At 32.4% G+C, this 16,889-nt stretch overlaps 1 protein-coding gene across 1 annotated transcript; it reads left to right on the top strand.

The window, feature by feature from the left end:
• The first annotated feature begins 2,397 nt into the window (after positions 1–2,397).
• LOC108913071 (synaptic vesicular amine transporter-like) lies at positions 2,398–13,297 on the top strand. The gene is made up of 6 exons (XM_018718539.1): positions 2,398–2,497; positions 5,823–6,089; positions 6,362–6,625; positions 8,363–8,635; positions 12,089–12,459; positions 13,202–13,297. Exons 1-6 carry the CDS (start codon positions 2,398–2,400, stop codon positions 13,295–13,297), a joined length of 1,371 nt encoding a protein of 456 aa, XP_018574055.1.
• The last annotated feature ends 3,592 nt before the right edge of the window (positions 13,298–16,889 follow it).

Below are 16,889 nucleotides of genomic sequence, written 5' to 3'. Positions count from 1 at the left end.
AATTATTTCTACACAGTGTAACAAATGTGTTGATTTTAGTGCAATAAAGGATTTTGATCTAAGATCGTATTTTTGTGATTTTCTTCGTAAAGAGTAATGACATCTTCAAAGGTAATTGTATTGTACTAAAAAAAAGTTCAGGGAATAGTCCGAAAATACCACATTCACTTCATCAGTTATGCAACCATCTATACTCAGGATATAAGTAACATCACTATAGATAGAGAACAACACGAGATTCAGATTTCAGTCACGATTAAGTGTGTTTTTAAATCGGAAGTATTATGTCGTTTTAACCAACTCTTCTCGACAACCTGAAACAATAAAAAAGCATTCAAAACTTTTTGTATTTGTGTTTAGGATGAAGTTTTAACAAGTAATAGAACAAATCTCCTTCATCATCAAAAAATCGTCCGATGCTTCTAAAAAGAATCTACCCGTCTCTTTTCTACTAAATTTTTTAGCCCTGACTCATTTCTTCTTAAGAAATGCTAATAGCTGAGATCTTAACCAATATTTTCGTTCTTTTTCACAGCCAATGTTGTTATCAGCATGAAGTGCAAAGCAAATCAAAGATGGAAGATATTATTGTTTTAAAATTGTCATCGAAATAAGCGATTAGAAGGTTTTTCCGACTGTAAGTCTTGCTGCATCTTTCGCTATTTCTGACATTCCCTTTTCAGAATCCTTCAAATCCATTTTTTTATCAAAATTAAGCACATTGCACAGTAATAGATACCATTCAGTGACTTACAGTTTTAAAAAGTAATTTTTATAAATAAAAAACTATTTAAAAAAAAACACACTGCTGTAAATAAAATCTTTAATATCGTGCGGTAGACATTTAGATACCACACTTATTATACCGAACGGTCCAAAATGATTGAATCTGAAGTCTCGCGTAAATATTACTAAATATTTAACATTTACTTCCATTTGATCAAAATTATTTTCCGTTTTCTTAGATTTCCGACCGACACGATCTGTCAATTCAAAGACGTCCGTGCTTCTCGTGTGTGGTAAGTGTTGTCTTTATTTGTGTTCGCCGATTGTGTTTTTTTTTTAATTTATCGTTAATCTTCTAAATAATCAGTGTTTTTCAACACTAATCATATGTTAACTGTTAGTTTATGGTAAGGAAGCAAATACTGATGGTTTTTTTTCCATATAAAATACTCGAACTGTTGTAGGTTAGAAAGTGGTCTTTTCGTTAGAAAACGATAAATTTATTGCAGAGGCCTTCAATCCAATTATGTTTAACGATTCAAAAATACTGGCAATGTTTGTAAATGGAAGTCACCTGAAAGAAATTCAGTTTTAACTGAAGATAAACTGGTGGATGTTAGAAAGCGTTTAGCAGCAAGCCCCACTAAAGCTTTATAACAATTTTCAGCTCAGGTGGGTAAATATTTAGAAAATCTTGAATTTCAGTATATAAAAATGTTAATTATAGGAATGTTATATGGTACTGAACCATACTGACGCAGAACTGTAAGAAAATTACATTTACATCCATATAAAGTTTCCATGATGCAAGAATTATTACCATTAGACAATGAAAAAAGACCTGGTTTAAAACAACTTAAACCATTACAATCTTTTAGATATAACTTTTTTTACCAATGAGGCGTGGTTTCATCTTAGTGGCGTTATCAATCATTCTGGATCTCTTGGTAATAATATACTACTTAGGAGATGCAAAATGTCTACTGTATGTATTTGTTCTATATACACAATATTTTGAACCCTTTAAAATAGTGCGCTCATGGAATTGCAATATCTTGCTAGTCGCCCGGCTTCATGTCACTACCAATTATTTCATCATTGGAATATAGGTAATACAATACCATGTACCAAATTTGGATTGATTTCATGAACCTGTTTGGAACACATATAAACATCAGTTTCCGTAAGACGACTTTAATTTAACATCTTTTATTTCAGAAAAAAATCATTTCTGGACTGTTCATATGAACTTGTTTTCCAACTACTTGAGGTATGTTTAGGTTCTAATTTTACTAAAAATGTCTCTATATTGATTTTAATTGCATATTTATCTCTGAAAACTGCCACGAGTCGTTCTATCTCTAAAAATAAAACAATCCATCCTTTTCATTAACTCGAATTAAACGGATTCGAAACGCAAAGCAAAAAGGGTCGGGAAACTAGTGTTACCGGACCTAGTAAACGCATTACCCACCTCTTATATCTTCCAGTGGAGTGCAATCTTGCGATAACCACACGAACACCGGATACCCACTGAAGCTGCAAATTTCTCATTGAAAATCATCCTATACCGCAATTTACTATCCTTTTCAGGGATAATAAGGTAGAGAAAGTCCAGATGCTACTCCGACAGAGGACCCGCAGTCACAAACCTCCCCCGTACAGCTCAACATGACGAACCTGATGCTGCATCTGAGAGAAAATAACGTGTTCGTGTTCGTTATTGTTTATCTGTCTTTCTTGCTGGACAATGTGTTGCTCACTGTTGTTGGTAAGTGTAAAAGTTTGTAAATTTGCATAATTTTTTGACTCTCAAAATATCAGAACATCCAAAACGAACAAAAATTTGTGAAATGTGTAAAATTAACTTTAATTATTATTGATTTGTTCTCTAATTGAAACAATGTAAAACATAATTTGTAGAATTAGTGAAACAAATTGAACATTATAGAATCACGTATAGTGCAAAATAGCTCTGCTAATTACCGAACTGATATATGAGTTCGAGAGGTGGACTCACAATCAGCTCACTCTCTCGGTTTCATTGCAATGTTCCGCTGGACTAATGTTCCTACTCCTCCATGATTCTATTTTTCGTCTACATAAAAATTATTATTATTTGCTATTATAAAAAATTATTATTATTATTATTATAAATTCTTATTATTATAAAAAAAAACTACAAATTCTAATTAGCAACTGTATTTAAATATATATATATAGGGCGTACCAATACACAAAGACGCCATTAACATAATGAGTAAATAAAACACTTCAAGATCAAATGTTTTTTTTTTAATGGACCCTAAAAGGGATTTTGTGACCACCACTGCAACAGCAAGATTACCTTGCCTTATATTATGTTAATAATTTAATATTAAACAACGAAACTCTAACTGTTGCATTATGTTAATAAAAATATTATGTAAAAGATTAGAAGATTAATATATGCCTATGAAGGAGTACTTACGTGTAATGACAGTGGCTATTGTGTTTATAAGTTTATTTTTCACTTAGGCGATATAGCTTGTTTATTACTAAGAAACGGAATAAACAAAACAACGTCATATCACTCTAGGGCGAAATAAGCGTACTTAAATATTATCGCCCGCATTTTTACTCTATTTTTTAATTAATTATTAATTAATTATTTAATGAAGCAGACAAATGAAAGTACAAAGTTTATTAATATTAATATTTGACATATAATAATTATTTGCTTTAAATTAATAACAAAACTCATTTACAACCGTCTTTAAAAAGCGAAAGTCCAATTTGAGAAGGAACCTTTAACAGCAACACCAGAAAAACAACCTAAATTTTCTTTGCCATCGAATAAATGTTGTTCATTTTCCCCTCACAATTAATTCAGAAAAATTGTCGTCACTAGGCCTTTCCACTCCTGCTCGATATGCGAGATATTTTATTATTGGGCGTTATGCTAACTTCTACATCCTAATGCTACAATATCACTCTTATATTTTCCATGTCTTTTCAGTGTTATCATATCTGCAGCCGCATCTACGGGAAGAGTTGCCGATGTATGACGCAAACAATCACCTGTGTACTTTTTAGGATCTCCGTAACCGAAATATTTTGCAATCCTGGGCGGTATGCCACCGAAGGTATCTTTGCCTACTGGTTGTGCAGTACATCGACCATTCCGATATGTCAGTAAAAACCGCCGACCTTTAATTTCTTTTCGTTGCAACGATATTATATACTGTCGAGTGTCGATACAATTGGAGACCGTGAATTTAATTTTCTTCCATAACAATAAACGATTTTGGTACTTCAGTTTTTGTATCGTTAATTTTTGACTACAACAACGAGTGTTTTGTCATATATATCATCTATCGGGAACCTTACCAACTCATCTCTTCTCAATCCTCCAAAAACACCCATCACTAGAACAACCTACAATAACAAAAACCCATTAAACACATGCAATAATATAGCCTATTATTTCCTATATTACCTTTTCCAAAAAATATGTATGACTTGATGCTTCTCTAATAAATTTCAAAATATCTCCTCTTGTCAATATCTTAGATTTTTTTGGAATATATCCTTTCAACATTTGCCTCAAATAAGCCTCTAATCGATGATAGTCTCCTATATTTACTTTTCTGCGCACTAATAATGTGATCTTCAACATTAAATACTTTGTCCGCAATATGTTAGGGCTGAATGATTCTGACTAAAAGATTATAAAAAATATAAATTATCAGAAATTATAAATATTCCTTTAAAGTGATGAAAGGTAATACATACCAGTTCTTGGAAATACCCCATTAATATAATTCCATTAACAGCTGTCACTGAATTTCTGCTTGTCCAAGTCTCAAAACGTTTATATTCTTCATCATAAAGTAGTTTAGATTTCTTAGACAGTAATTCTTCATTGGCTTTATTGGCTCTAACAGCAACTATTGCTGGAATATTATCCATTCTGCTTTTTCAATATGTCTCCTCAGAATCATACATCAAACTATCAAAATCAACAAATACCTAGATACATCTTGGATATATCGCATCGTTTATATGTATATTAAAAAACTGTTTTCATTCTCATTTACATTTAACTGTTAAATTTAAAATAAATACCTAGAAAATCAAATATTTAATTGTATGCACCACGGGATATACTAGGATAATCATCCCTGTATCTCCCTTGGTACTTTTATAACTATATCAATTTTAGCTCATAATATTTATTTTGTATTTAAAAAATTAAAAGCAAAAATAAGGAATGGTGACATGTCTATGTATAGATATTTTGTTTTTTATTTGTCAATTTTTTAGATATGAGAGAATTTAAAGACAAAATTAGTGATAGAACATAGTTATGCCAAAAAAATCACCTTAAAGCCTGTCAAATTATTTGCAGTAAAAAATAGACATATGCTGGGATTGTCAAATACCACAATGGTGGTCCAGCATAAATAATAAGCTTTTTAACCCCAAACTATTTTTTATTATGTCATCATGATAACTTTTCTGGAGCCTATTTACAGGAAACATTTTGTTAGAGTTGAATCATTTTTTATATATGGCTAAAGTGATATTTTTCTCAGTGTACTAACAGGTTACTATAAAATTTACATTTATTTATTCATTTTATTACTAAACTAAAAAAAAACTGTATCTGACTGAGAAGACAATAAAATTTTCATTTATTTATTTAAAGATACATAATTAGAAATATGATAATAAATAAATTAACTTTATTGTCTTATTTTTTATTAAAATATAAATATTACACAATAAGTCCTGAAAATTTGAATAAGATATCTTTAATGTTTTTTACACAATTACACAATTTTTTAATTTAAAGTCTCGAAAATGTTTATTTTGTTAAAAAAAAAAATTTGAGAATCGGTTTTAGGGTATGATTGTTGGTAAAGACTACTTTTAATTAAAATATATGAACTCAAATTCCATGATCAAGTGGAAAATTAGAGGTCAAATTGATTTGGCTCACCGATAAAATGAAATATAAAGAAAAAAATTCACTCCAGGTCCATTATTTTAGTTTCTAGCACATTTTTGATGTAATTTTCCCGCATTTTAACCCCAGAATGTGTACCTTCCAGTGCCGATAATTCCGGACTACCTATTTTCCAACGTCCTGAATGTAACAGTCATAGAAGAGAGCAATCGCCTGGGTCCTGCATCGTTAAGTCCCCTTCAAAGAAAATACGAAACATTAGAAAATGAAAACGGGCCCTTAGGAGCATTGCTAGCTTCCAAGGCGTTTGTGCAGCTGGCTTTCACACCTTTGATAGGTTATCTGACGGGAGTAGTGGGATGTAACATCCCTTTACTCATAGGATCGTGCAATATGCTGCTGGCGGCTATATGTAAGTATTTATTTTTCATATCGAGCTTTGTTTCTCATATGAAAGTTCTACAATTGTTGCTTGTAAATGCAATGGTCATAAAAATGCAATAGTTCAAAGTTTAAAGTAGCTGTGCAAATAAATTAACGTCTTTAATTGAATTTTGAACAGGGGAAAATTGAAGAAAGTATTATCAATGAATTAAATTCTTTTCCGTTGTCTTTTTCAAACTGAAGCATTAAAAAAACTTAAAGAATTTTTGTCGCTTGATCTAGATCTTGTTCGGATTTCAGTGTTTGCTTATGGAAACTCCTACAGACTCCTGGTTCTAGCAAGAGCACTTCACGGAAGTTCCTCAGCTGCTATCGCAGTCAGCGGGATGTGTATCCTAGCGAAAAACCTGCCGAAAGAATTAAGAGTCAAACTGATGCCACTTTCCTTCGGCGGGATCGCTTTAGGTGTACTTATTGGTTATCCACTAGGTGGTGCTGCCTACCAACTTTTTGGGAAGCCGGCCCCTTTTCTGTTTATCGGGTTTTTTGTCAGTTTAAATATTGGTAAGTTCACAGCACATATTTTCCAATTGTACGCTTATGATACGCATTGACATGCCTCTCCTAAACTGAGACAAAACGGAATTACGGAAGTCAAACCATGTAGCTTTAGTAGTAATTTGTAACAATATAACTTTCGGATCAGTGAATACATAAAATTATTTTGTCAGATTAAACAATAGTGGTTTGATTTATTTATGACTCTCCTGTCTACTAACGAGCGTTCAAATAAAAACGTGGTCGAAGTTGGTTCTGACACATTGGACGTAGGGCGTAGCGTATAGCAAATGAACTTAAACGTCATCTGTCAAAGCGCTATATCGCCGCTATCAATTTGAATATTTTCGTTTTAAAAAGCGTTTAAAATGGTGTTTTCTCAAGAACAAAAAGTGTTTATCATAGAGTCCTACTTTAGAAATGGACGCAAGATTGATGGAATATGGAAGTATTCTATTGAGGAATGTTTCGTAGAATTTCAAAATCAATTTCCCGGCGTTGTTGAGTACAAAATTTTTCAAAGTGCAGTTCAGCGTTGTGTTAATGTATTTCGTGAAACGGGCAGTGTAACAAGAAAAGAAGGAAGCGGCGGACCTAAAAAGCGGACTGAAGAATTAAAAGAAAATGTCCAACAAATAATGGAAAATGCGCCAAGAACTTCTGTACGTGTTTTATCACAAATGGTGGGAGTATCAGTCGGTACCTGCCACACAGTGTTAAAAAAAGATTTGCGTTTGTTCTCCTATCGTTTAACTTGTCAGCAAGAACTTCATGAAGTTGATTTTCCGCGACGGGCTGTATTTTGTGAATGGTTTTTAAACAACTACGGTGAACTTCATAATATCACCTTTTTTTCTGATGAAGCCTGGTTTCATTTAAGTGGTTACGTAAACTCACAGAATATGAGAATGTGGTCTTCTGAAAAACCAGATAACTTTTTTGTCGAGGGCCCTCTCTCTACACGCTCAAAAAATTGGAGTTTGGTGTGCTCTCAATCGAAGGAGGATTTATGGACCTATTTTTTTAATGGTACTCTTACTGCGCAAAGGTATAGAGAAGAAATTATCGCTCCTTTTGTTAACCAGCTGGAAGAAAACGAAATTACAAACTTACTTTCAACAAGATGGCGCAAGGGCACATACGGCAGGCGATACGATGAATATGTTGAGGGAAGTTTTCCAAAATCGACTAATAAGTCTCAATGCTGAACATGAATTTCCACCGAGGTCATGTGATATTACGCCGTGTGATTTCTTTTTGTGGCCTTACCTTAAAAACACTATTTTTGAACCGCCTATTCCTGATTTAAACCATCTGCAGGCTCGACTTATAGACAAGATTCGTGAAATTAACAATACCCCGAGCATCTTAGAAAATGTCTTTAATTCTTTGAGGAACAGGTGTGAAAAGTGCTTGGAACAAGGAGGGGGACACTTTCAGCAGCTGCTTTAATTTATTGTTATAACAAGGACGGGGACACTTTCCGCAGCTCCTTTAATTGTTTGTTATTGTTATCACGATTATTCTTTAAAATAAAGTTATATATAGTCATTAACGTTATTGAAACTGACAGCTGCTATACAGCTCGTTGAGAAATGAGGTTAAGTTGGTCGCTATAAGCTACTCCCTACGTCCAATGTGTCAGAGCCAACTTCGACCACGTTTTTATTTGAACGCTCGTTATTTTGATACTCACATATTCCTTACTATAAACGTTTTTTTTTAAATTCCATACATTTTCAGTCCTTCAAGTTCTTTATTTGAAAGACGATCAGGTCGAGGAAGGGTCGTCCACGATCAAGGGAAACTATACCGAATGGGTTAGGCTTCTAAAAGATAAACAGACCTTACTGGCAACCTTTGTCATATGTATATGCACTTCTTCCATGGCTGTCTTAGAACCATGTGTTCCCATGTGGCTCTTGGCACACCTCAACCCCCCTCCGTCGCGTTGGCAACTGGGCGCGATTTTCATTCCGGATAGTATTGGATATTTTGTTGGATCACATTTTACAGGTGAGGATTAAATAGAAATTGATATCTAAAAATTTATTAATTTGAGATTTGTGGTACATGTTTTCTCCATATAATTTTATCTCTGACAAAATTTTGCAGGGTCGCTGATATCCATGGAAACGGTCGAAAGTAAAATAAATCATAACAAACATTTTAGAATTTTAAAAAGTCCATTAAAATAAATAAAAATTAAATATACAGGATCAGTTAAAAAGTCATGACGAAACAAAGTTGCTTGTTCTTTAATGGAACACCTGGTATGTTATTCTTCTCGAAATTGTAAAGAAAATTCATAAAGCACATCATGTACCTAAACTTTTCGAGATATCGAACTTTGAAAGTAACTTTTTACTACTTTCAATTTTATAAAAGGGACCCAAATTATGGATATTTATTTTGAAAATAACACAAGGTGGGGGATATAGATATAATTTAATTTTATTATTAGTTTTTTTACAGAAAATAAAAAAGCATAATAGTTCAGAGTGGATAAAAATGCATGAAACGAAAAAAATGTTTCTTTTTAATGAACATACTGTATATTTTAAATTTTATGAAAACAGTAGTTACGTCAGAATAAAAAAAGAAAAAAATAAGTTTTAATTAACAACAAGTACGTACAAATAACAAATTTGCATATTTTTGTTTTACATTTTTGCCATCCTCTGCTTGTGCTTCAAGTATGGTTATTATTTCAAAAACTGACTTTTTTACTCAACTTTAGCACCAATTTGCAATTTAGGTTTGACTACAATTGCTTTTTTATTTGCACAACTGGATTTGGCACAAAAAGTTGTACTAGTCAGCAAAATTTCATCTTTTTCGTTGATCCAAACTGAAAAAACAAGCAATCAAGGTTGAGAGATTTTAATGTACGCGCGTGATTATTGCCTTGTAGACCAAAAGCCTATTGGACCAAGCAAATTAAATTTTTACTCGAAAAAAGTCCTATCCGTGAAATTATTGTAAAATTGTCTAAAGGAACATAATACAAGACATCTCTCACCTTGCGAGTCAAAAACTTTTATTAGCCAACTTTTCTATTTAAACAAATAAGTGAGGAAAACAGTTTTTTCACTTTGCAGGAAAAACCATCAATTTTAGTGAAAAGTGACTCAAGACAGCTTGTAGGGAGTAAAATTATCTACAAAATGAGACTTGTTAAATTAAAATCGGTTAATAAACAAAAAAGTTATTGCAAAAAACCTAGAAGAGTGCCCATTTTTTCATTTGTTTATACCTAACTATCGCATTTATTGTTGAAATTTTATAAAACCTATCCGCGATAATTTTTAAGATGCAAGCGCACCAAGCGGCGAAAGCAGTAAGCTCCGAGACAAGGTAATTTTGACATTGCCGTTCGCGTTTACACATTCATTTGAACAACATTTGTCTTATTTGCCATTATTATTAGTAATTTTGTTATCAAACTGCGGTTATTTCACTTTTGTGTTATTTTATAGGTTTCAAATATTTCATAAATAAATTTTAAGGCAAGTATTTATGTCTACTTTATTTGTCTCTAGCATTACAATGTAATGTACATTTTATTAAGTTATAACTATGAACTTATCCGTTGTGGAATACATTTCCTATTTACATATATGCTAACGAAAACTCTCGTTGTATATTAGAAGGAGAGGCAGTTTTTAAGGCTGATCATGTGGTACTATATGGGAAAATTGAGCAAAGTTAATTTAAATTTAGAAATTTATATTATGTCTGCAGACTAGTGCCCTTACTTACTAACAACCCTCATGAAATTCAGGGAGTATTATCTATCGGCAATAATATTTTGAAAATTTCTTCAATGGTTTGATGAAATCTTAATTCTGGATTTTTCTTGGACCATGAAAAGCAACCTTGAACTGAACAATAATAGTTTGACAGTTTCTTCTTTCTATCCATAATTGCTGAAATTTTCCTCACACTATTTTCTTAAAATAACAGTGTTCAAAAAACGAACACTAAATTCAGTTTTTAATAAAATACAAAACGAAATGTCACACACAGAATAAATATTTACCTTGTTTCGCTAGTATCACTTGTCACCGCCAGAGGGCGAGCTCTTAGCTGCATTCGCGAATAACAAGTTGAGGGTTTTGTCATACTTTAAAAGTGCGCCAAAAGTGGGCGCTGTAGGTGCAATAGTTTTCGCTCAATTCTATTTGTTTATGACGGAGGCTCCAAAAGTTATGAACTTTAAGCCTGTACAGGCGATAATTTTCAACCAAAACACGATTCTGAAAGCGTCATTGTAATCTTAAAGACGTAATTAAGCGACCTATTAAAAAATATTACCGTTTTTTGACATTGACATTCTCAAATTGTGCATTAAAAACCGTGCATTTTTCGCTTATAGGACTTTTTTCGAGTCAAAATTTAATTTGCTTGGCCTACACCTACTTATCTGTATTTTATATTTCACGATTTTCTGGCAGAATTTAAGAAGCAATCTAGCGCGCCTCGAATCAGCAGATATTTGGCAACAGTGTGAGAAATTATTCACTTCGTGACCAGCAACTGGTGTGGAAATATTTGTCTTGAAATGTGGACGATGGAAAATTACATTCGAAATATTATATTAATTGAAAAAAAACCATACCTCATCAGGGACCGAACCCCGAACCTTCAGATTGGTAGGACAACGCGTAACGCTTTAAGCCACAAGACCACGTTCATTTAGTTTCGTTAACCTGGCTTATATATTTAACGTTGTGCCTCTTGTATAATATAAACAATAATTATAATGAATATATTGGCAGACGGCTAGATACCAGTAATAATATTATTGGCATATTTTGAAAAATTATCAAACAATAAAAAAATAAATTGTTGCATATTTAAAAAAGACCTATTTATCTGTCAGTTTAGAGAACGTATAGTGCTGTAAGCTGTAAAGTATTTTCCATGGTAATGTTTTATACATTCGTGAAAAAACTGTTTTCCTCACTTATTTGTTTAAATAGAAAAGTTAGCTAATAAAAGTTTTTGACTCGCAAGGTGAGAGATGTCTTGTATTATGTTCCTTTAGACAATTTTACAATAATTTCACGGATAGGACTTTTTTCGAATTTCTCTTTTATTTTCGCTAATTTTCCTGGTGTATATAACTTGTGAACAAAAACAGCTTAGAGTCTAATATGTTACCCAGTTTAGTTTAGGACCAAGGGCTATTTCTGTGCAAAATTTCATGAAGATTGGAGATGATCGACTGGAAACGTTGGAACAGTTGACATGGAATGACTCAATTCCTAGAAAATAACTCTCCACTAATCCTTTTCGTGCAAAGCTTTCTTTAATTTTTTTTTCACGAGTGGCAAAATTTCTAAGAAAAAAAAACGAAGAGGTCCCTAACCATTAAAAAATGTAATACGTAAATAAATTTCAGATTTGCGGCACTATTTACCGATTTCCAATGAAGGAAACCCATAACTATATCCAATTTTTCAGGATTGCTGCCGGTGCTTCCATGGCGCATATCACTAAGCGCGATGGTACTCACAGGCCTCAGCTGCTGCGCTTTGCCTCTCGTCAACAGCATATCTCAACTGGCGCTGCCCCATTTCGGAGTTGGCTTAGGAGTGGGTGCGGTGGACGCAGCTCTGGTACCCCTGCTGGCCAACTTCGTGGACAGAAAAGGGAGCACTCAGTATGGACCAGTGTATGCCCTTCAGCAAGCGTCGGTTGCGGTCGCTTATTCTTTTGGGCCTCTGTTAGGAGGTCAAGCCGTTCATGTTTTTGGGTTTCCGTGGTTGATGAGGATTGTCGGGTTTTTGAATCTGTTGATTTGTCCCTTGTTGTTGGAGCTGGATAATGGGGAGGTGAGTAAAGTTTAACACCAAATCTTTTAATTGCTTTTTCAAAGTGTTCTCTATTAAATCAAATTAATAAATAGACTGGATAATGAAATGAATTACAAAAAAAAATAATTATGCAGCTTTCGAGGTGCATACAATTGAAATTTTATAAACATGTAGACGCTATTCAACATTTGTGAAGATTTCTGACAGATTGATGAGAATCGGGCTAAAAATATCGGAATACAATTTTATTAGTAATGACGGGAGTACTGGGTCCCGTGACTGTAACTGTTTAATTATGTTTTACATTTATTTAATTGCTTAAGCTTATTTCGTATTTACAACAAAAATATCTTGAAAATCTTAATTTCTGGAATAAAGCGGAATATAAATTTTTTTCTCAGATACAATTTATCAATCAAATGCATTTATTGAACTTCCAAAGTACTCAGTTGCGTCGAAATTTTGGGATTCTTAATGTCCATCAGTAGCTGACATATTTGTAAATTGATTCAATGAATAAATTATTCTAAATTTCATCTATCTGCATCTTTAAAGATCTTTGAACAAATGTAATATTTTTTATTTCCACACATTGTATCTCGAAATTCCGTGACAACGGAACTTAGTTAACCAAACAACCTCTTGAATTTATAACAAGGATCTAGAAAACACCCTGCGTAAAGAATGGGGTACCGCCACGTAAATTGTAAATATTTTTGTGTGATTATGTGTATTTCTTAATAGTATATTTCGTTTACAGGAGAAGAAGATGCTTTTATTAAATCAAAGTACTTCATATTCTACCTTGGATAGCACAAGTATGGATGAGCAAGAGGGGGATAATTTTTCTTCGTAGTGTTACTGTTTTAATAAATAATTTAAAAATCAAATAATGTAAAAGTAATTACCTAAATAATTACAATATCGCAATCTGTATTTAATGATATAGTGTGTAACAATAAATTAACCAAGGAATTGGTAAATTTTAATCTAGTAGGTAAACGATGGTGGTAAATTTTCTAATTTCAATAAATTGACTAAGAAATTATAAATAATAGAACCATTTCTAATACGAGCATATCTGCCAAATTTTGTGACTTAATATTTTATTATAGGTAGTCCAATTAAATCGCAATTTTGGTAATATATAATAATAAATGACAGTAATTTTTTTCAACACCCGGCCGGGGGTGAAAAAAGACAAAATAAAGGGCTTTTTCAATATAACTCAAAAGGGGTAAGGGATAGAAAAAAAAGTTTCTTATAAAAATTGTTGAGCAAAAAATTAAACATAAAAATGACATCTTGACTTTTTCTTGTATCTACTATTAAAATTAACAGTGTTCGGGAGACTAGAAGTTAAGGGATGATTTCAGAAATTTAAAAAATCATAAGCAGAAAAATTAATGAATTTAATTTTTTTTTTTTTTTCAATCTACTCTAAAAAATGTAAACTACCTTTTCAGAGAAATAGACATATTTTTTATTTTTAATAAAAAAGTTATAACAATTTCATAAAACCGTAATTTTTTTTATCTTTATTTTTATCGTAAAACAAAATTTCCAAAGCAACTTATCATTATTTTAAATAATCAATCGATTGGCATAGAAAAAAAAATTGTTTTAGTGTTAAATGATAAAAATTAACGATTAAAATATTGAAATTGTTATAACTTTTTTATTAAAAATTAAAAAATATATCTATTTTTCTGAAACGAAAAGTTACATTTTTTAGAGTAGATTGAAAAAAAATTATAAAATTCATTCATTTTTCTTATGATTTTTAAATTTCTGAATTCATTCCTTAACTTCTAGTCACCCTAACTCTGTTAATTTTAATAATACAAGAAAAAGTCAAGATGTAATTTTAATGTAGAATTGTATGCTTTACAACTTTTATAAAGTTTTTTTCTAGCTCTTACCCCTTTTGAGTTATCTGGAAAAAATCCTTTATTTTATCTTTTTTCATCCTTAGCCGGGGGTTGAAAAAAAATTACTGTCACTTACTGTTATTATATCCCTCAAGCTAACTTATATCAAAAATTCAGGCAAGTTGACCAAAATTGCGATTTAAAGGCCTATTTATTTATTTATTTATTTAAATTATTTGTCCAACAGTGAACCACCAATTACAGGACAAAGTATATAATATATTATTTAACATGTGAGCATACAGAACAAAATGTAAAGAATAAATACAACAAACATACCGATAAGATAGTGTAACAACAAATGAAAAAGAAAATAAGAAGAAAGAAAAAGAAAAGCTGCAACTACTACCTATGTTAACAATCATGAATTGTTGACACTTCTAAAAGCTGTGTACAGATGTTGCAAGCTACAGTTGAATATATCACAAGAGTTACAGATTAAGTTATAATTGCGTGACATAAAAGAAACAGGAGACTTCAATCCCACATTGGTATTATAAGCAGAAGTATAAAAAGTAAGTGGAGAGCGGCAAGCCGACCTAACTGTTAAGAAATTCAATTGACTTAGAATCTCGGGACAGTCTATTGTTTACTAGTGCATGTAAAAATTTCAAACTATGGAAGTGCTTTCTGTATTGTAACGAGTCGAGTTTGAAACGTGTTAGTAGTATTTTATAATCGCATCCACGAGCAGGATATACGCCATCGCATCGGAGCGAAATGTGAGGTATTTCAAAAACTTTTTTTGCACCGAATCAATTAAACTGGCTTGGTTAATATAAAAAACAATCCAAGCCTGAGAACAGTATTCCAGTTTGGAACGGATAAACGCGTAAAATAATGAAAACAACACAACATTATCACTGAATTCACGACCTTGCCTAATCACAAAGCCCAGCGTACTAAGTGTTGAGGAAACCAGATATTGAATATGATTTGAAAAGGTAAAGTTACTATCGAAATAAATTCCCAAATCTTTTATGGTATCTGTACGCTCTAAGACGTCCGAGTTAATTTTGTAATTGACTATAATGGGCTTAAGTTTACGTGAAAAAGAAACAACAAAATCCATTTAATTGGATTATATTTTATTTACGTTTTGTGGCACCTATTTTTTTTAAATATTCAAGAAGAAAAGTCACCACTACGTATAGATATACGTAATTATTATCGCAGTTATACTAATCTGGCACAAATCTGTCTCTGTATATGTAAATAACGTAAAACAGGATACATATTAATTTGTCAAGATGAATGCAATGAAGAAGGATTTCGGTAAAGAACACACTTTCATCTCTCGTTTAACAAATAAGCCAGAGTGGTGTACATGAAGGAAAGTTTTATTAATTCGCCACGCGTGTCGGGCGTGTTATTCCATGTAGACCGCTGTAAATGGCAAATAAACACGGGAGATCCTTCTTAACTTACTGTGCAAACAAAGAGATCAGGTTAGCCAGACGGTGCGCTGTAATCGAGTTAGCCGAGGAGGCTCCAAATTGGAAAAAATCTGGCGGCTTTATTACGTCAGATTTAAAACACTCGGTGGCAAATCGTCCGTCACTGAGTCAACATCGGGAATAGGCCGCAGGGCAATCGTGTTTTCTGTCTGGGATAAATTCATTCGACGAAGTTAACAACAGAAAAAGAAATCGAATGTTATACTTAAGCCTTAAAATTATATGGATTGTTAGGAAACTAACTTTTGTAAATTAAAAAAGTATTATGTTCTCGATTATACATTGTTCTATTCCAGTTAAAATTTCGCTTCACTTTCCAATCTGAAATATCTAAACATCTAAATTTAGACTGGGATAGGGCAACACAAATATGAACCCTCACACCAGACTACAGGTCAAATCCGAAACGGCAAAGTGTCCAAATCTAAGGCGGAGACCGTTGCAGGTCCTTTACGGAGCCATCGAACGTCAGCTCTGGCATCTTCATAACTTATTAACTAGAGACAAATTTTTCTCAATTCAAAACTTTCAAAAATTTTCAGTCTCTGAGCCTGCGAAGAAGATCCCTCGAATCAAATACTAAGTAGCTTCCAAACCAGGTACTCTGATTATTAATCCTCAAAAAAAAACAAGTTCTAAATAGTTTCCAAATCTAGGTACCCTCAGGAGACCTCAAGCCAGTGCATAGATAAGGCAATGCCTACAAAAAACAGTGATACAGTAGAGTACTAGGTATACTCGAACTCAGTGGCGGCTCGTGACTTTTTGAGATGGGTGGGCAAATTTTTTTTTTCTCTCATGTAACTTAATATCATATAATAATTGCAATCTACGTTAGTCTATTTACTTTTGAAAGTGTAAAAAACTTAAGAATTATGAAGATAGTTAATATAAATATACCTGAAAATTATATTAGTTATTCCAAAAGTATACCTAATAGTTCAGCAAGAACAAACGAGAATGTCATCACAGTGATTTCTTGCCGGGATAGGGGATAAGGCAAGGATTAAGGCATAGAAGGACATATAAAAAATTATATAATTCTCTAAACAAATAGTAA

The sequence above is a fragment of the Anoplophora glabripennis genome, unplaced genomic scaffold (genome assembly GCF_000390285.2).
Source record: "Anoplophora glabripennis isolate ALB-LARVAE unplaced genomic scaffold, Agla_2.0 scaffold780, whole genome shotgun sequence".
Classification (NCBI taxonomy): domain Eukaryota; kingdom Metazoa; phylum Arthropoda; class Insecta; order Coleoptera; family Cerambycidae; genus Anoplophora; species Anoplophora glabripennis.
Note: the sequence above shows the minus strand (reverse complement) of the source record. Positions and strands in the feature narration are given on the sequence as shown.

Excerpts from the sequence above, each read along its gene's own strand:
- LOC108913071 (XM_018718539.1), top strand. The coding sequence starts at position 2,398 with ATGACGAACCTGATGCTGCATCTGAGAGAAAATAACGTGTTCGTGTTC. Across the intron at positions 6,090-6,361 it reads TATGCTGCTGGCGGCTATAT|TGTTTGCTTATGGAAACTCC; the intron begins GTAAGTATTTAT and ends TTCGGATTTCAG. Across the intron at positions 6,626-8,362 it reads TTTTGTCAGTTTAAATATTG|TCCTTCAAGTTCTTTATTTG; the intron begins GTAAGTTCACAG and ends ATACATTTTCAG.